Source organism: Marmota marmota, unplaced genomic scaffold, assembly GCF_001458135.2.
Source record: "Marmota marmota marmota unplaced genomic scaffold, marMar, whole genome shotgun sequence".
NCBI classification, from domain to species: Eukaryota; Metazoa; Chordata; class Mammalia; order Rodentia; family Sciuridae; genus Marmota; species Marmota marmota.
In genome coordinates this window covers 10,695,540-10,716,169 of record NW_026000249.1, presented here as the reverse complement: position 1 = coordinate 10,716,169, position 20,630 = coordinate 10,695,540, and the positions used below count along the sequence as shown (strand labels likewise).

At 31.2% G+C, this 20,630-nt stretch overlaps 1 protein-coding gene across 8 annotated transcripts in view; it reads right to left on the bottom strand.

Moving 5' to 3' along the window:
- Cnksr2 (connector enhancer of kinase suppressor of Ras 2) overlaps positions 1–20,630 on the bottom strand; it is a 241,034-nt gene that overhangs the window by 203,734 nt on the left and 16,670 nt on the right. For all 8 annotated transcript variants that reach the window (XM_048796450.1, XM_048796451.1, XM_048796452.1 and 5 more), the window contains exons 3-4: positions 19,063–19,226; positions 9,936–10,138 (exon numbers count right to left, since the gene is read on the bottom strand). In XM_048796450.1, coding sequence (XP_048652407.1) covers positions 9,936–10,138; positions 19,063–19,226 — 367 coding nt within the window. The remainder of the gene's footprint in view (positions 1–9,935; positions 10,139–19,062; positions 19,227–20,630) is intronic.

Here is a 20,630-nt window from a genome sequence, read left to right as displayed (position 1 = left end):
CCTAGAGCAATGGAGTCAGCCACCTATAGATTGACACCTCTAAAATTGTAAGCCCCAAATAAATTTCCTTCCCCTAAATTGTTGTTGTGGGTTATTTTGGTCATAACCATATAAAGATTAAATTAAAATTAAACTTTATAGTACATATCTATGAATTAAAAAAAAACAGTCTATTTAGGGTTTGGTACAATCAGCAGTTTAGCAATCCACTGGGTTCTCTAGCTCCTCCATGGATAAGGTAGGACTATTCTATAGGATTTTTCAGATTATGTATTTCAGCTTTAGTTAAGTCCTGGTAGTTTGTGTTTTTTAGGAATTGTATATTTCTTAAAAACATGCTGTAGAATTAAGCTGTCAAATTTGTGCACAAAGTTATTTGTAGTATTCCTGTATTAATCTTTTAATTTTGACAATTTCTCTACTGTGTTTTTTATTTCAGTGAATTATGCTCTTACCAGTATTAATTGTTCTTATTCTTGCTTTGTGCTTATTTTGCTCTTATTTTTTTCTATTTTATTGTGATAGAAACTTAGGTAACTTGTTTTAAACTCTTTTTCTTCTCTGATATAAACATACAGTGCTATAAATTTCACTTTTAGCAGTGCTGTAAGTTGCGTGCCATAAATTGTTTTGTTGTATGAAAATATTTTGCTCAATGTATTTTTTAATGTTCCTTAAGAATTCTCACTTGACTACTAGATTACTCAGAAGTATAGTGAGTTTTAGTGTGACTCCATTATCTGATTTCAATAATTTTAAGTTTATTGAAATTTGTTTTACAATGCAGATACAGTTTATCTTAGTGAACTGTCTCTGGGCACTTGAAATACATTTGTATTCTGTTGAATGGAGTGCTCTAAAACTGTCAACTATATTCTGTTGTTTGGTGGAGGTGTTTCGCTTTTCTAATCCTTACTAACTTTCTAGTAGTTTTCACAATTCTTAAGAGAAAAGAGATGAAGCATGTAACCATTTGTGGATTTGTCTATGACTTCTTTCAATTCTGTCAATTTTTGCTTCAAGTACTTTATTGTTTGATACACGCATCTTATCAGCAATCTCTTATCTTCTTTACTGAATTGTTGATTTTGTATGTTCATCTATTACATTTTGATGTTTTTATCAATTTGAATACACAATATTTAGTTAGTACACATTAACTTTATGCTTCTCATATCTATTTGTTGCAAGTAATTTTTCTAGCCTGTTCTAATACTTTGTTACATGTTTTTCATTTTTCTGTAATCAATGGCAAGTAGTGTATTTATTTTATTCCATATTTTTATACTTAACATTTTTATGGATCTAGAAATCATTTTGCTTACATTATTTTTCTATTTTTTTGGATTTATATTTTGTATTTACATAACCAATATACCTATAATTTTCTTCAGTAAATAACCGATAGTATTCTATCATTATTTATTTTCCAAAGGCTTAACCAACTACCTCAAAACCATTTATTAAATTACCTTTTCCCAATGGTTTTAACATTGTTTTCTAAATATTTCTATATACCACAGTCTGTTATGGGCTTCTTCCACTCCAATTTATCTACATCAATATAACTTACTAAGATCTTAGGCAATATTAAGAATTTGAATAAAGTTAATAAGAAAAAATGTGATTAACTTATGTTTTTGGCTTAAAAATAACCTCTACATAAAAACCACTTTCTTCTTATTATTAACACATATTATTTATACAAGTAATAAGATTCACTGTGATGTTTCCATATATGCATATATCATGCACTAATTTATGTTTATCCAACTTTCTTCTATACTTCAAACCCTCTTAGCACTCTTCCCAGCTTCTAGAAGTCTAATTTCATTCTGTCCCTCTTACTCCCATCCCTCCCTATCTCTAGTGGCTGCTATTCCATTCTGTACAAGGTAGACTTATTGGTAGAAACCAGTTTTTAAAAATTCATTCTATGTGTAATAAGAATTGTAATGCATTCTGCTGTAATATATAAATTAAAATTGCTTAAAAATTCATCCTGATGGAAATTTTCTAAAACTGGATTATAAAAATGGTTTCATATTGATATCTAAGTTTCATGAAACTCATCAAACTGTATACTTAAAATTGGTGAATTTTATAAAATGAATTTAGGCCTCAATAAAATTACTTTTTACAAAAGATACAAGCACTTCTAGGAGAAAAATCATTAATTTTTAAAAAAAACTGCTTAAAGACCTTTTTTTTTTTGCTGTATTGCAGCATAAAAACTGGCATTTCAAATTAAGAATTAAAAAATGTGTGCAGTAGATTTTGAAAGAGCTTTGGTTCCTGGGTTTTAAAAGGGTAGAATTTGTTCATAATATTTAAACTTCATTCAAAAGTGATGCAACTAAATACTATATGATTTTTTTCTATAAGTGCTTAAAATAATCTCACATTTGATCTTCAAAATATACCAAAAAATCTATTTAATAACTGAATGCCTGTAACCAACTTAATTCTACAGCATGTTTTCCTTTTCCCTGACCACTCCTATTTTAAGTAGGCCAAGCTTTTCAAGATTAAATTTCAAGAAAAATGGGAAGAAATCTAAATGCATACCAAGGAAAAAACTGATTTTCTTGTGCAGTAACTAAGAATCCCTGTAAAGTTTTCATCTTAAAGCAAATGATAAGCAGTCATACTGAGTCATTCTTAGCTAACCGATATTAATGTTTGGTATGATGACCTGGACTATCTACATACATAATTAAATATATGAGGCTGACAGGTAAGGTTCCAATATTTAGAGGTTACAAAATATGACCAATCAATCATGACTTAAAGTTCACCTGTCAGATAAAATAAATTGGTCTCTACAGAATAACTGAACATGAACAGCACAAAAATAAAACAAAATAAAATAATAAAGAAACCCTAAACTAGAGTTCGCAATACTTATGAAAAGAATACAGTAACTCATAGCAAGAAAACTTTTACATGCCACAAAGGAAAAAAGAAAAACTCCTTAGTTTATCAATAAATGGTTATTATAGGAATTAACCCATTTAGATCGTGAAAAGATATTTTCTCTTATGCAAAGGTTTATAACCCTATAAGATATTATTATTTGTACATACTCCTCAAAGAAAACATTACAATAAGGAAAAGTTATTAATAGTTCTAAAATTATAAAAAAGTAGAAGCCAATAAGAAAAATCTGGGATGCTTTTTTATTTCTCAGGTTGGCACTGCTGAAGCCTTAGGGAAGTCCGTGAATAGTCGTAGTGCTAATATCACTGCTCTTTTCTCAAACAAATGATACCAAGTGAGGAGCAATGAGCACATGAGAGGAGATCACACCAGACAACAATGAACCACATTATCTGGTAGGCGGTGTTTGACATAGCTTTCATGGTCTTAATTTTTCTTGGTATAGAATTAATTTTTATCCTACGGTTTCCCATCATGGAAGAAGAAATTAGTTAAATAACTCTTATCTTAGTTAAGATGAAAGATTTCAAAAATTTTTTTCAAAGAAAACATTTTCCCCTGACATATGAAAAAATGTTCACCATCTCTAGCAATTAGAGAAATGCAAATCAAAACTGCTCTAAGATTTCACCTCACTCCAGTCAGAAAGGCAATTAATCAAGAATACAAGTGATAATAAGTGTTGGCTAGGATATGGAGAAAAAGGCACACTCATACATTGCTGGTGGAACTGCAAATTGGTGCAAACACTTTGGAAAACAGTAGGAAGATTCCTCAAAAACTGATAATTTAAGTTCTTATAGCTTAAATATAAAACATTTTCAGTGCAAGATATCTCATTGATTCCTTCAAAAGAGAATGGTCTTAAAAGAGATTTTATAAACAATGTGATGAACATAATTATCCAAAGTACATGTATGAAGACACAAATTGGTGTGAAAATACTTTATATACAACCAGAGATATGAAAAACTTTGCTCTGTATGTGTAATATGAATTGTAATGCATTCCGATGTCATATATAAAAAAATAAATAAAAAAGAATTACAAAGTAATGATAAAAATGAGAGTCTCAAAATAAATTTTTACCATAGTGAAATAAACTCTCTATTTAAAATTTTTGAACATTTTTACTGTTACTAGTGTACCTAGATTGTGTGTGTGTGTGTGTGTGTGTGTATTGGCAAAGCCAAAGAAAACTTCATAAAAGATGAGGTGTCAAAAACAGCAGGACACAGGTTAAAAATAGACAAGTAAGCCATGCATTAAAAATAAAAAGTAAAGCTACCAACTGTGATAAACCTCTGAGTCTTTTCCTCTAGGAAAATCTGCTGTTTCACTTGAGTCAATATTTAAAATGAGAAGAGCTTTCGAATTTAGAAAGCCTGATTTTTTCAAAATATTATTTGAGAAATTCAAGAATTTGGCCTTTGAAAATAAACCTCATTAAAAGGAAACACCAATAAATTTGGGGTTTTGTGAATTTTTCATAGCATCCTAATTTCCATGCCTTAAAACATGTGTAAGTTTTTCAATATCAAAAGGCATCTCATTGATTCCTTTGAAAAAGAATGATCTTGCAAGATATTTTACAAACAATTAGAATTAGGTAATAATGCTAAAAATTAGAGAAAAGAATAAACTTCATACTTAAAGTCTATTATATTTATAGAAAATAAACATTTTCTATACAAGAAAATAAATATTTTCTATAAATATAATTCTACATAGAAATTTGAGGCATTGAGGCAAAAACCAGAAAAGTGGTAGTCTTGTTTAGCTTTTACAAGAAACACCACACTTCAAATAAGTGTTTATTGCTCCTTTCCTTTCCCAAGAATTCCTTCCTCAATATACTCAAGAATGGGTTCAAACATATAGTTAGCATGTCAATGGAATATGAGGGAGGATGAATAACAAAGTCTTAGTGTGAGACAAAGACAAATTCAAAGTATATAAAAAAATTTTCATACTACATGAACAACTTTAAGTTCATATGTAAGATGGTTATAATGATATCTGCTTTTTGAGAATTCAAAGAGTTGATACATATGATAAGGCATTTAGTAGAGTATTTAAAATTAAAGACTTTCACCTACTCATTTCATTTCTTTCCCTTTAAGCAACATAAAATAAAACTGCAATAAACCTAAATCATATTGTTGTGCATGCAAGTTCTCTCCAAAATGTCATAAATAACAAATTTCTTAATGCCAACAAATTACCACTCTTTAAAAGCAAAAACAGTTGTTCAACATCAAAATAGTCACATTAAACAGACAAAATTTTATTCTTCAACTAGCGAATTATATACTATGTTGCATACCAAAAGAGTAAACTAAAGTTAAATATCAAATACTTGGCAAAATTCAATTGCAGCAGCCATTTAATAACTCCCAAATTCAGTCAAATCTACACTCACAAACCAAAATAGTAAGAAATTTTGGTCGGCATTATTTGTATGGAAATTTTATAACTAAATATTTAATTTTAAGTTTCAAAAGAAAACAAATTAAAAGACAAGATGTACTCTAACTTTACATAAAGAAAATATTAAGGTAGATTATTTTCTAGAACTTAAGATGAAATAAATAAAAAATATTAACTAAATATTTTAGAGAAGAGGTAGGCAGGCACTTAAATCACAATTCTAAAAGAAACAATTTTTAAGTGTTTATTCTTTAATATTACACAAAGGGAAATAATTTGGAAATATCACTCATTTGGCTTTGGTTAACAAGATCAATCAATTATAAAACATTCGTATTTAGCAGTGAACTTCAAATTCTGCAAATCTTTCATCCTTATTCTAAAAAGAAAAAAAAAATACAGAGGCTAGGGGTTATTACCAAGAGCTAGAGGCAGAGCTGAGACTCAGTTCTTTCTCAGTCCTCTGCTTTTTTATACCACATCACAATGTATTTGGGGGATTCACAATAATAGTCATGGAGAACACTGTTCTTTTTTTTTCTAGCATTTAGTTAGAGTGTTTTGTTTTCTGTATAAACATTACAAGATACACTGAAACAAGAAGACGTGTGGAGTATTAGCTGGCACTCCTGTTGCTACCTAGAAAATATTTTGCTTCTTTGAAAGGAATAAAAATACAATTTAAACACATGCATGCTAACAATGTCTACTAAAAGTCTATACCACTTGTTGAGAAAACAAATTGCCTAAATATTTCATCTGGCACAGTTGTAGATAGAATTCTATTCAATTGTTTCATTCACTCATTTGTTTATTCATTTATTGCAGTATTGGGGATCAAACCCAGAGCTTCATACATGCTAGCCCTAAAATTCTATTATATTTAAAATGATCTCAGTACCTTATAAAATTTATATAAGCCAAGGAGCAGTTAAGATAGATCTTCATCCAACCCAGGGAAGAAGAGAAAGCAAAGTTATGTTTCCCAATATATTAGTGGCACTGATAATTTGTTTTTCCTTTTTTCTAATCTAAAAGATTAAAAATCAGTGAAGAGGGGAAGTTAGTATTATATAAAACTATCCTGAAGTACAAATAATTTCATAGAATTTTTTTCCAAGAATTCTCACTTACCTTAACTTCCAACCAACTAAAGTCATATCCTGATTTCCTTAATCTAGCAAACACTTTGATTCCTTACCCTACTTAATCTCTCAATATCTAAACCTATTGACTACTTTCTTTTTTTCCTTCGAAGTCTTTATTCCCCAGTCATCAGATCGGATTTATTATATATAAGTTTGGATAGTCCTTCAAACTCTTCACTGTCCCTGCTTTAATGATTCCATTCTCAACTTCCCTCTCCATTGATTCAAAAATATTTTTGGAAGCTGGGGTGGTGCATGCCTGTGATCCCAGTGGCTCAGGAGGCGGAGGCAGGAGGGTTGAAAGTTCAAACCCAGCCTCGGCAATTTAGGGAGGCTCTGAGCAACTTAGTGAAACCCTTTCTCAAAAAAAAAAAAAAAAAAAGGGCTGGGGATGTGGCTCTGTGGTTAAGCGCCCCTGATTCAATTCCTGGTACCAACAAAAATTATATTTATATTTATATATATATATATAATCAGACAATATACACTAGGAATTCTTCTAGACAATTGTGATATCAATAAACAAAGCAGACGAAAAATCTCTGCTCTCTTAAAGCATATATAAAAGAGTAGATAGATGAAACCATAAGCATAATACCTAAAAGTAAGTCCTATAAATTATTAGAAGCTTTAAGTATTTTAGAAAACTGAGCAGGATAAGTAGAATCTATTCTTATATTACCCTTAAACCTTTCTGTTTTGATAAGAATACCACCATCCACTGAGTCAGTTAACTCAGATAACTTATTTATTCCAATATCTTCCTTTCTCTTAACTCTCTAGATTTTACTTGTCACTGGGTATTATTTATCTGCATAAATAACTCTTTCTTCCATTCTTTTCACTGCTTTTCAAATTTAAAATCTCAACCAAAAGCAGTAGAATGAATACATTACTGTAGTTAGACTCTCAGAAGTGACTCCTGGCTCCTTCATTTACTTACAATTTGGTTTTGGATTTAACCTCCCAAATTTCTAGTTTTTCCTATATGCAAATGAAGACATCCTTTTTTTGGCTTGTTTTGACCAAACAGAATGTGTCTGGAGGTATCTGTGCCCCACAGATATTGTCATCACCAAAGATAACATTAGTATCACCATCGATAGTAGCAGCATGATTAATTCCTAAAAAATAAAAAAAAAGCTTTCTAACTGGTTTCCCTTCTTATAGTTTACTCTTCTCTAATATTTTCCAGCATGAAGCCCAAGTCACTTTTTAAATTTACAGATAGGAATGCAACAAAAACCCTAAGCAGCTCCCCATTGCCTTTTCCATAAAGTACAAATGCATGGCAAAGAATTTTGTTTCTTTATTTTGTTTTTTCTCCTTCAGCTTTTCCTTTTTCTTTTCTTAATTTAAGCTGTTAAAGCACCATCATTAAGACAAGACAGTCTGGAGCTGAACTTTACTATGAAAGATCTTGAAAATAAAAGTTCAGCTTCTCTTTTAAATTTACAAAAGACTATGGTATGATATAAGAGAAAATATGCATTGTGAGAATCTTTGCAGCAATAGAGGCCAAATAGACAACCTAAATTATTTCCTTTAGGCTTTTTGTCACCATTTCTCTTATAAAATAAACACAAAACACCATTGATTGATCCACAGACTGCTTTATGTGTTTTTTTTTTTGTATATTTGTAGGCACACCTATATGTCTTTGTACATGTATTAGAATTAATATTTACCAAGAGCATCTTATTAGATGATAAAAATAACACCAGCATAAAAATTAATAATACAATAAAGTCTCAGAGACTTCTATAATGTTAAAATGCACTATGGTTTTATAAACAGTCATCTGTTATTAAGAAGTAAAAATATTCTATAATCATTCTAACAATATACTTGTCTAACAGAGTAAAAAGAAAACAAAAGAATTTACTAAATAGAAATATCAAGTCTGGGCAAATTTGCAATTATATGGCAGGTGATTGTAAAAGAAGATATAACTAAAATCAATATGTTCTTTAAGCTTTCTGATTATTGAGAAGCCTCTCAAAAAATCCTGTGTTATATTACTTAAGGAATAAGCTGCATTTTATTTACTAAACATAGTAATAACATTTGAAATGTACTTATTTAAAATGCAATTACTTTTAATGATGGATCAATATGATTTAGATACTTGTGAAAATTTTAATGATATTATAATGTAAAGAAATATTCTATTAAACATCAAAAAGTTAGTTAACACAGCTTAGTACTTAAGTTGAATTTAGGATCATCACTTTATATTATGTTTATATATGTATACATATAAATGTAGACAATTAAAATTAACCAAACTGTTTCTTAGTTTTTAACCTTAAAAATACAAAGACTTTAATTTTAATATAGTTGGTTTTCAAAAAGCCAAAATGTAACACTGATATGTATATGTGTACATGTGTGTACATCCTACTGACATTTATTCAAGAAAATCATTCTGGTAAATTTGTTTGTTATCAGTTTCTTATAAAAGACAAAGTTCATTAAAAATTTGATTAATCAACCAGTATAACACAGTACATACTCCCTACAAAAAATGTCAAAAATGAAAGTAAAGAGCTTGCTTATTTCTTAAAGGAAACAGCTGTAATATGGTTTAAGATTACATTTATCCAAATGTACAATTTTAATCTAATCTTTTTCATTTCATATTACCAAAAATTTATGCTATTTTATGTGTTCCAAGGCAAACCAAAATTAACTAAACTAAAAACAATGTCTAAAAGTGCATTTACAATACTCCAAAAAAGAGCAACATGAATAATAACAGAAGATAAATAAATGCAAGGGTAAGGAGACACATAATGCATGCTATTAAAGTATCAGTATCTGCTTACACATTTAAAACAATATAGAAAATACCAATTGTTACTTTTTAAACATGACTAATATAAAGAATAAAGAAAATAAGGAGACAAAACAATACTTTAAACTTTGTTATGATAGCCAAATAATGACTTTTGTTTAAAAATAGCAAAAGTATTCTTTAGTTGTTAGAGATAAATTATTGATGGGAAGCCAGACACAGTAGTGTATGCCTATAATCCCAGTGGTTCAGGAGGCTGAGGCAAAAGGATCTCAAGTTCAAAGCCAGTCTCAGCAAGTTAGTGAGACTCTGTCGCTAAATAAAATATTAAAAAGGGCTGGGAATATGGCTTAATATTAGCACCCATGTGTTCAATTCCCAGTAACAAAAATGTAAATAAACAAATAAATGTTTGATTGGCTACTTATTTAGATATACAATTTTACAAAAGATTAATATCTACTTGGTGATACTCCTATAATGCAATGAGTCATATCAGACATCTATTGTTTGGTACCCCTTCTACCCATTCAATACCTTCAAAAGAAAATATGAAATAATATTACATTCAAGTGGGTATCTAAGAAGGGGTTATTTATGAAACAAGTGGAAGATTTTACCTGTCCAACCAGGCAAGCAGACTCTTGGCTGCTCCAATCAGATCCACAACAGAGGTCAGAAAGTCATTTGGCAATTTTCGGCTGGTCCTTCCATCATAATGACCACTCCTTCTCCTTCCTGTTATAAAGTTCTGTAGATTTTTGGCAGATGCATTCAACTTGTGAGAAAGGGTTTTTAGATTTTCTGTTTCCAAGCCATAATTCTGAATTATAAAAGAGAGAGATAACAAATATTCTTAAAGTCAGTATTTTACTTATTCACTAAAATATGCATTGAGTACTTTATTATACACAGGCAATGTGATTAGTGTTAGTGTTACAAGTGAATAAGATAGGATTCCTGGCCTACTGAAGCCCACAGTCAAGTGAGGGTTTGGGGAGATGTCAGATAAAGGACTTATAATAAAATGTGTTATGCACTAATGTGAACATGGGATAATGGATCATTATATCTTAGAACTATGGTGCCTGAGAGAGCAAGACTGTAAAGATTTGTGAGTTTAATTTTTTAAACCCAAATACAAGTTCAATTTATATGTGAAATTAACTATTATAAACAATTATTGTTTTACTAACTATTCAGTTAGTGTATGCAGGTCATGAATGTAGATACTAGGAAAAATTCTGTTTCTTCTAAGTTAGGAAAATAAACATAAACAAACAATAAAATAAAAAAGCAAGAAATAAATTGTATATAATATATAATTTATTTCTGTGTCCTCTACATAATGACCCATAAGGAGTTTCTTTTATGATATCAAGGAAAACTTGGCTTCTTCAAGGAAAATAATATACTTTCTCCTTTTATAGTATAAAGTATGAAACTAAACCTATCTTTATTATTTTTTTCATGGCTGCACTAGCTCACAGTCAATTACGAAGCACACCCAAAGTAATCATAGTGACATTTTTGGTAAGTGTATTTTTATTCTTCTTTGCTTGGTTCTCACTTTTCAATTTTCAGTGATATTTATTAATTCATGCTAAATATATTGTCTGTATATTATTGTTGAAAAGGATTATATAAATAAACACAAATATGAGAAGTCTTTTTACCCTCTTGAAGAAGAAAAAGATTACCAAATTCCCTCAAATAAATGTATGGAAAATTTTTATAAGTTATAATTAAAATTTAAAGCAGCCAATTTTAGGTTGTAAAAAACCCCTAAGAAAAGGCAGTTAATGAGATCAAACAAAGGATGACCTTGATCAAATGCATAGCAGTATGCATGTCATGTAAAATTAAAAGTATAAAAAATCATAAAGCCCCAATAGTATTAGAATTTACTTGGGTCAAAGAGATTGTCTGACTATACCTCCTTTCACAGTTGAGGAAACTGAGGCATGGGTTTTAATGATTTGCTTAAAGAGCTCAGTACTTAGACCAGACAGTTAGAAATGTAAGTCACCAAACTACCTGCGAGGGGATATATCTACCAAATTCTTTAGCATCAATATTCTCCTGTTCTGAGAAGGATAGCCACAACAACTGAAGAAAAGTGGAAGACAAAGAATAGAAAAGGGAAGCAATAGTCCAATTAATTAAAATGTCTTAGTCAACAACCAGGGGATACCTACTTTATGTGAAATTTAATGGGTTATTTTCCTAGGATAAACTAACAAAAGAGAACTTAGTGGGGAAAAAAAGAGAAAAAAGAGGAAGGCTTTCATGCATAAACATTAAATATCAAATTATTATGTATGTTACCTCCAAAATCTTCATGATAATAAAACAAATAAATCAATAAACAAGTGGGTAAAAGAACTAAACAGAAACTTCTCAAAAGAAGAAATACAAAGGTCAACAAATACATGAAAAAAAATGTTCATCATGTCCAGCAATCAGTAAAATGCAAATCAAAACTACACTTTGATTTCATCTTACTTCAGTCAGAATGTCAATGATCAAGAATACAAATGATAATAAATACTGGTGTGGTTCTGGGAAAGGGGTACACTTATACAATCACTCTGGTAAGCAGTATGGAGATTCCCCAAAACACTAGGGATGGAATACCACATGACCCAGCTATCCCACTCCTTGAAATTTTACCCAAAGAGTGAAAATCAGCATATTATAAAACAGTCACCTCAATATTTACAGCAGTATAATTCAATATAGCTAAATTATGGAATCAAACCAGGTACCCATTAACAGATGAACGGATTAAAAAATTGTGAATTATATGTGTGTATACACACACACACACACAAAATGGAGTTCTACTCAGTTATAAAGAATGAAATTATGGCATTTGCTGATAAGTGAATGAAAATGGAGAATCTCATGTTACGTGAATTAAGGCAAACTCAGAAACTCAAAGGTGGTATGTTTTCTATCATTTTCAGAAGCTAAAATACAATAAAGGGAAAGGAAAGGATAGGATATCATAAAGATAAAGGAAAGACAGTAATGTAGGAGAAGGAGATCAAGAGGCAGAATGGAGAGATGGGAAAAGGGGACATAATGCAGAACGAATTCTTTAAAAAATCATGTTAAATACATAAATATACCACAGGGAATTTTACCTTTATATATAAATAAAAAACTAATCAGATATAAATAAATAGATGAGCAACAGGAAGTCTAATAGAATAGAGGAAGGAGAATGGGGAAGTAGAGAGAGGACCAGATAGAAAATGGGAAGATCAAATGAGAGGCATGAACCAAAATTCCATATGAGTTTGTTGGGATGAACCCAACTACTATGTATAATTATAAATCTCTAATAGAAAATAAAAAAGAATATTCTTTTGGGGGTCATAGACTTGTTTTTTTAAAAGAAAATGTACTATATTAAATAGTCACTCTCAATTCAAATCGCAATATTCTTCTCTCAAGTTAAAAGATTTGGCTTATGTAAGTAAAAGAACATTCTTTTTTAAATAAAATAATTTATTTATTCTAATATGTTATATATGACAGCAGAATGCAATTCATTTCATATTACACATATAGAGCACAATTTTTCTAGTCACTGGTTGAACACAAAGTATTTTACACTATTCGTGTCTTCATACATGTATTTAAGGTAATGATGTCTACCTCATTCCACTGTCTTTCCTACCCCCATGCCCCCTCCCTTCCCCTCCCTCCCCTTTGTCCTATCTAAAGTTCCTCCACTCCTCCCACACTCCCTCCCTAACACCTTTATGAGCCAGCATCCTCATATCCAAGAAAACATTCAGCTTTTGATTTTTGGGGATTGGCTCACTTCACTTAGCATTATAGTCGCTAACTCCATCCATTTGTAAATGGCTTTATTTCATTCTCTTTTAATGTTGAGTAATATTCCATTGTGTGTGTGTGTGTGTGTGTCTGTGTGTGTACCAAAGTTTCCCTATCCATTCAACTCCTGAAGGACATCTGGGTTAGTTCCACAATTTAGCTATTGTGGTGCTGCTATAAACATTGATGTGGCTGTGTCCCTGTAGAATGCTGTTTTTAAGGTCTCTGGGTATAAACCAAGGAGTGGGATATCTGGGTCAAATGGTGGTTCCATCCAAGTTTTCCAAGGAATCTCCATACTGCTTTCCGGATTGGGGGCACCAATTTGCAGTCCCACCAGCAATGTATGAGTATGCCTTTTCCCCCACATCCTCAAAAGTATTTATTGTTGTCTGTATTCTTGATAACTACCTTTCTAACTGGAGTGAGATGAAATCTTAAGAGTAGCTTTGATTTGCATTTCTCTAATTGCTAGAGATATTGAAATTTTTTTCATATATTTGTTGATCGAATATATATCTGCTTTTGAGAAGTGTCTGTTCAGCTCCTTAGCCTATTTACTGATTGGGTTGTTTGATTTTTTGCTGTTAAATATTTTGAGTTCTTTATATATCCTGGATATTAGTGCTCTATCTGACGTATGTATGGCAAAAATTTACTCCCAAAATGTAGGCTCTTTCTTCACCTCATTGATTGTTTCTTTTGCTGAGAAGAAGCTTTTTAGTTTGAGTCCATCCCATTTATTAATTCTTGATACACACACACACACACACACACACACACAATGGAATATTACTCAGCATTAAAAGAGAATAAAATTATGTCATTTGTAGTAAATGGATGGAGTTGAAGAATATCAAGCTAAGCAAAGTAAGCCAATCCCCAAAACCAAAGGCCAAATGTTCTCTCTGATAAGTAGATGCTAATCCATAATGGAGGAGGCATAGGAAAAATGGAGGTACTTTGATGGGGCAAAGGGGAGGAAGTGGATGGGAAGGGGGTATGGTGGCAGGAAAGATGATGAAATGAGATGGACATCATTACCCTAAGTACCTGTATGACTGCACATATGATGAGACGCTACATTGTGCATAACCAGAGAAATGAAAAGTTGTGCTGCAATTGTATACAATGAATCAAAATGCATTCTGCTGTCATATATACCTAATTAAAATAAATTAATTAATAAAAAAGAAATGATAGATGACTAAGAAGATAGACATGTTTAACCTCATTTAAATAATTCATATATTGAAACATCACATGGTACCCCATTATTATGTATAGTTTTGTGTTTTTATGTATCATTTAAATAATAAAAAAACAAATTTGCACCTACCTTCAATAAATAAAAACCTAAAAAACAGGTTCTTTGCCACTGAGATGGAGATGAGAAGTACTGCCTTAACATTTTCAAAATGGATGTTTATGATGAATAAACATCATACATTTTCTTTTTATTGGACATGCATGGGAAAATGGGTCATTACTATTAGTATAGAAAGAACTATCTCAAGAAAAGGAAGCATGGACCTGAAATGTACTTGGCTGCTTTGTTTCTTCTATATATACCTATGTGTTCATATATTTGGCCATTAACATGTGTGCCAGGAACTGGTTCTGATTCAGAACTCATTCAACACAGCCAGTGTAGTCTCAATGTAAATGGTGTTAAGTTCAAACTGGTCTTCTCTTTCAATTATATGCATGTAAAAGCTTATATATGAAATAAAGAAATAAAGGAATATATTTAACAGTTTAGAAAACCATGTTATCTAAATACTCACTAGCAGCAAATTTTCACCATTAATAAAAATATTCAAAATTGGTACCACATTTTTTAGAATGTTGATGCCATTTTACTCAGAGTTCTTAATTTGAATATATAATGCAGCAGGTGTTTAGGTTTATAATAATCTTCTTTATAAATTGAGTGAGTCTTAAAAGGCTTAATGAATTTTTTAATAAAAATAAATTGTTTTGAGATGAATGAATCAAACAATCATGTTGCAAAGAAACAAATCCTAGCAATTGCAAATGTCACATTTTTCATGCAAAATGACTATTATATGAAAAGTATATGAAAAATGAAATTAAAACTACTCTTTCTCGTCATAAACTATTCACTTATAGTTTCCAATAAAAGGTATGTTGTCAGAACACATATTAAGGGTCATATATTAAACTACATTTTATGCTTTTACTTTTTTGGTTATATTATTTGTTCATTGTTTAAGTATACTAAATAGTAGCATAATAGCTTGAAAGAGTTAATACACCTCCAAATCATAAATAGCACACTTCTTTCTGGAATAATATGGTGCAAACAATATAGGTGCTGTTTAATAAATGTATGTTGCATGAATGAACAGATGACAAAATAAGCCTTTAATTTTTATCAGCTGCCATAACATTTATTCTCCATCATAACTAACATCAAACAGAGCAGATGAGAATATAGCATAGCTTGAAGAAACAAAAGTAATGTGGTCATTTTTCTGTCTTATAGTAGGAACTGAAACTTCAGTCAAAGACTTATGTAGGTAAGAGAAAAAAATACAGTTCTCTGAAGAAAGGCTAAGAGTTTCATTTAGTAAGATAACATTAATTCAACATCATTTATGTGCTACTCATTGGGCAAAAAGGGGAAGAAAAAACCATGAGATGGACAAACTTATCTGTCTTGGAAGAGCCCACTGTGAACTGGAGTACTATAGAATTTAAGCAAAGAATTATAATGTGATACAAGGTTTACAAGGGCCTTTTTTTCTGATCACTTCCCTATTCTGCTCCAGCCAAATCAATATTCTCATTTTCCTCTTACCACTCCATAGTCTTTCACAATTCTGTCTTTACACATGCTATTTCTTCTGCCTATATAACTACTTTGCTCATCAAATGTCTACTCATTCTGCAAGACCAATGCAAATTTCACCTACATTTTGAACAGTATTTCTCACTTTCCTTCTCTGGGATTTTTTTAAAAACTATGTTCTATTAGTGACTGTTGTCCTTCTTAATGGATTATATACATATATCTTAGGAGTACAGACTATGTTTTTCATCTTTGTATTCTCATTGTTAGCATTGTTTGGGCATGAAATATAATTTAAACACAGAAATAAAAGGAATTTAGTCTTTTGATTTCTTTTCCTGTGTTAACTTCCAGAAGAGCTCAACCACCTAATGAAGTATTCAAATGATGCAACACTATTGTGCTTAAACCCAAAATTGTGGAGATTAAAACTCAGCATATGAATGAATTTACCACAATTCCATACGAGTTCTGAAAGAGACAATTATTACTGCTATATAACACATGACAAATAGGGAACTGACAGATGACATATACATCTCTAGTCCACTTTTATCATACCTTCAGGGCTACTCTGGCTCAAATTTGGAGACTAGTCTGCTAAAAATACTATGGTCCATTATCTTACCCTGAGTATTATCCTTTTACATGATTTCTGAAACCTGATTCTGATAGAGTGCAAGTGCATAGTATGATCTGAATTTAGGTTATCTCAGTAAATAAAAATGTCCCTAAACTATCATGTCATGCATGTGCCAAGACTCCTGCATTGCCATTTTCAAAAATTATTAATGCTGTATCATTAGTGCTACATAATACATGATCAATGAGCATATGTCACTTTTCTCAAATAGCTTATGGTTTAGTGGAAGAAGATATGATAAACACCTATAAATATATAATTTAAAAATGAATTGTTGCTTAAGAGAAAGAATAGCAGGGGCAAGGGAAGATTATTTTAGACCAGGTAAAGAGTTAAAGTAATCAATGAACATCTCTTTGAGAAAATGACAGTGAAAGTAAGAAGTTGGGAGGTGCAATTCAATCTGGTTTCAGTCCACTCTTTGGCAAATGTTTTCAGTCAGGTGTTTTACCCTTGCTTATCCTATTGGATTTAGCGGTGTTTGGTGACATTATTGAAGCCCTTTAATAAAAATAACACTCTTATTTGTTTTGTGACAACTCTTGTAGTTGTCTTCATGCGTTTCTGGTCACTATAACCCTCTCCTTCCATCCCATCCCAAGTTTCAAACTATATCTCTTGTTTTTAGGTTCTAGAGATCTTCTCTAGGTAATTGCTTTTATATGAATTTAATCCTCATATCATTGAAATTTACCAGTTTGTATCTTCAAACACTTTTCAGCTTCAAATTAGTATGTTTCATTGTGTAATGATATTCCTTTCTTTATAACGCAGAGATACCTCAAAGTCAACAAATCCAAATCTCAGTTTATGTTCCCACTAAATCTACTCTTGATGCCACTGCCTATCTTTACTACTGCAAAATCATCTCTCTGTAGTTATGAAAGATGGATTCTTTCTCCTTCCTTTATCTGACCCCGCCACTCATGAGATCTTCTCTACTTCAGTTAGTTGCACATGCTTATTTAGTCCATGCCCTACTCAATGCCTATGTAGATTATTTCAAATATTCCCTAATTGTTCTCCCATTCGATTCCAGCTTTTCGACTATGATCAATTACAATTTTAAATCAAGTATTTGATTATCCTTGGATGGTGCTCCAATGGCCATACTAGGAAGCAAAAATATTAAGCCATTTTAGTTTAGCTCCATTCTATTTTAAAGTCTATTTTCAGCTATTGTTTCCCATCTATTTTGAAAACTTCACTCTGTATGTTCTTCATTCTTTGTATCTGTTTTGTGTTGTTTTATCTACCTGGAATGCCATTCCATTTCTTCCTCTGCCTATTAAGTACATATTAATCCTCCATTAGGTTGCTTCAATATCATTTTTTTGCAATATACACCCATACATCTTAGTCAAAGCCAGTTATTTAATCTTCTATGCTCCCATATTTAGCTTATATTTCTATTGTAGTAATTACTGATTATTTGTCTTTCATATTCCTCAATTACGCTTTTCAAGAGGACAGAAACAAGGTCTCAATTCATAACTGGCAACATAGTGATAAGTGTAATAATTGATTCTTGAATTGTGCTTAATTATCTACTCATTTATTATTAGTCATCACCATGTCACTAATAGTTATTGTTTATTGAATGAGCATGGAATGCCAGGCACTGAATTAGGCATCATACAGATATTATCTCATTTATTTTTTACATCACCTCCAAAAGGTAGTTATTATCTCCATTTTAAACAAAATAACTATGGCTATAGTTAAATTTTTTTGTCCCTAAGAGTTAGTAATTGATTTAACCAAGATACAAACCAAGGTTAGCACATTACATTGAACATATTGTTTTCTCTGGGTAGTTCCTGACTCCCTAACAAATAATGGGAAGAATTTAAAACCAATCAGGTTAGTGTTATCTTACCCAGAAAAAAAAAACTCTGTTCCCCTTAGACTATCTAATGTACTATCAAAATCTTGCAGGCAGCTTATTTTGACATTGATATTTTTCTTGCCTAACTATGCATTGCTTCTTAATATAAGCAAGTAACCATATAATGTACAATATTTAATTTTCATTGGATATATTTGTAAAAACTACTCAAATAAGTTGATTATTTAAAAACTTCTCCAAAATGCTATTTATTAATTAGTATTTCTAATAAAAAGTAAAAGCTTTTAGAAGGAATTTGACTTTATGACTATACACAATTGTGTGTCCAAAATTCTGCTGTGAAAACTTCCTTGGTGAGCTCTAATTTAAGTGGCTAATAACACCAATTGAGTCATAAGTTTGTTGTCATTTGGCACTAATATAATCAATTCAAGGATGCAGGAAAATACCACCCCTCGTTGGTTGAGAATTAAGGGATTCTTTTCCCTGCTACTTTCATGTAAATTAAAAGAAGAAAAGAAAAAAGAGGAAATAAATGAAAGGAAAAAAAAAGAGAAATGAGGGTTTTGTCCACCAGTTTCATGTCCTTACCAGTGCACACAAAAGGTCAACTGCTTCCAAGATCAGTTCCTGATGGCCAATGCGGCTGACTCCCAGATCTTCTAGCTCCTGATGTGTAATGCGTAGCAGCTGGTCCCCACTGATTTTCTCCCTCTCAAAGTTCTTAATATACTGCTGCAAACAGTCATCAAGACCTACAACATAAAAGTATGGAAGGTCCAAATGAAAAACAGTTGAGTCAAAAAAATTGTGGGGCAGGAGGAAATACAACTGTTAATTACTACTATACCACAAGTTAAGTTCATTTTGACTTTGTACTATTTAATCATATACCTTTCTCAACCTATATGTGAGCTTCAGAAAAAAATAACAATAGTAGTAGTAGCCCCTTCATCATATTCCTATATATGCCTTCTGTATTCAAACACCTATCATCTTAAAAAACAAAACCTTTCTTTGATTTCCTTGAGTCTGTTTTGTTCTCCATCAATCATTCTCTTCAGACCCAGGTTGTTTATTTTTATTTCCTCACCTGCAATGCACTCCTTGATCCATTATCATTTGGATTTTATCAAAGTCTAAAAGTAAGTATCCTTATTAGATTTTACTCTCTTGAAGCCATCTTTCTCAAGAATACTTAGAGCAATTCACAAATGATTGAGAGATTGAGCTAGCTTAAGTCACCTATGAAATGGCCTGGCACAAATGATAAACTAGAATAACAGGATTAATTTTCTAGAATTTTGGGTAAGAAATACTAAGGAAATTATGCAATTAGCACAGACTAAGTGGTCTTGATTATATTAAGAAGAAAGATGAAGCCATAATGGACTATAGTCCAGCTTAAATTTTGAGAAAGTAGAAATTATAAGCAAGTAGAGGAAAAAATTATGGGGTTAGAAGAGATGTACCAAGAAGTAAATTCCCATTACTGAGAGATTCTATAGCCATTGAAAGAGGAAAAAAGTCAGATATAAAAGCAGTCTGGGTTCTGATAGAGTCTAGTACCAAGTCACATATGCCCTTACTATATTCTCAAATTTCCTCAAAGTAACTGGAGTTACTTTGTGGCCTCACTATTTACTATCATCCTTTTCTTTCATTCTCCATTGGCATGTGTATATTTGTGAGTGATGAAATTATATCACTGGATATAGTAACATGAAGATCAGCAGTGACATTTATGAAAACTGTTTTCACAGTGATGGCAATAAGACAGCACTGCATGAGCAGAGGAGTCTTCAAAGCAGTCAGGCTATGTAACAGAAAGAGCAATAAGAGAATACCTGGAGAATATGTTACCAAATGTCTGCTTTTTCTTTAAGATGTTAGAGTTGACACCATTAAAATTGTGATAAAACAAAAAGATGTTAGAGAGTTGAAGATATTTAAATGTAGGTAAGAACCATTATCTTTAATAAAAATGTAGTAAAGGAGAAGATGGGTGCAGATGTAGGTAGATTATGATTTTAAGAAGATGAGGCCTTTCATGTGTCTGATTAGATTATGAGAACTTTATGGACTTGTGTGAGGGTTCAGTGAGATAGTTGTAAAGCAAAAAAAAAGTACACTGGTAACATTACAAATATGTGTTGAAG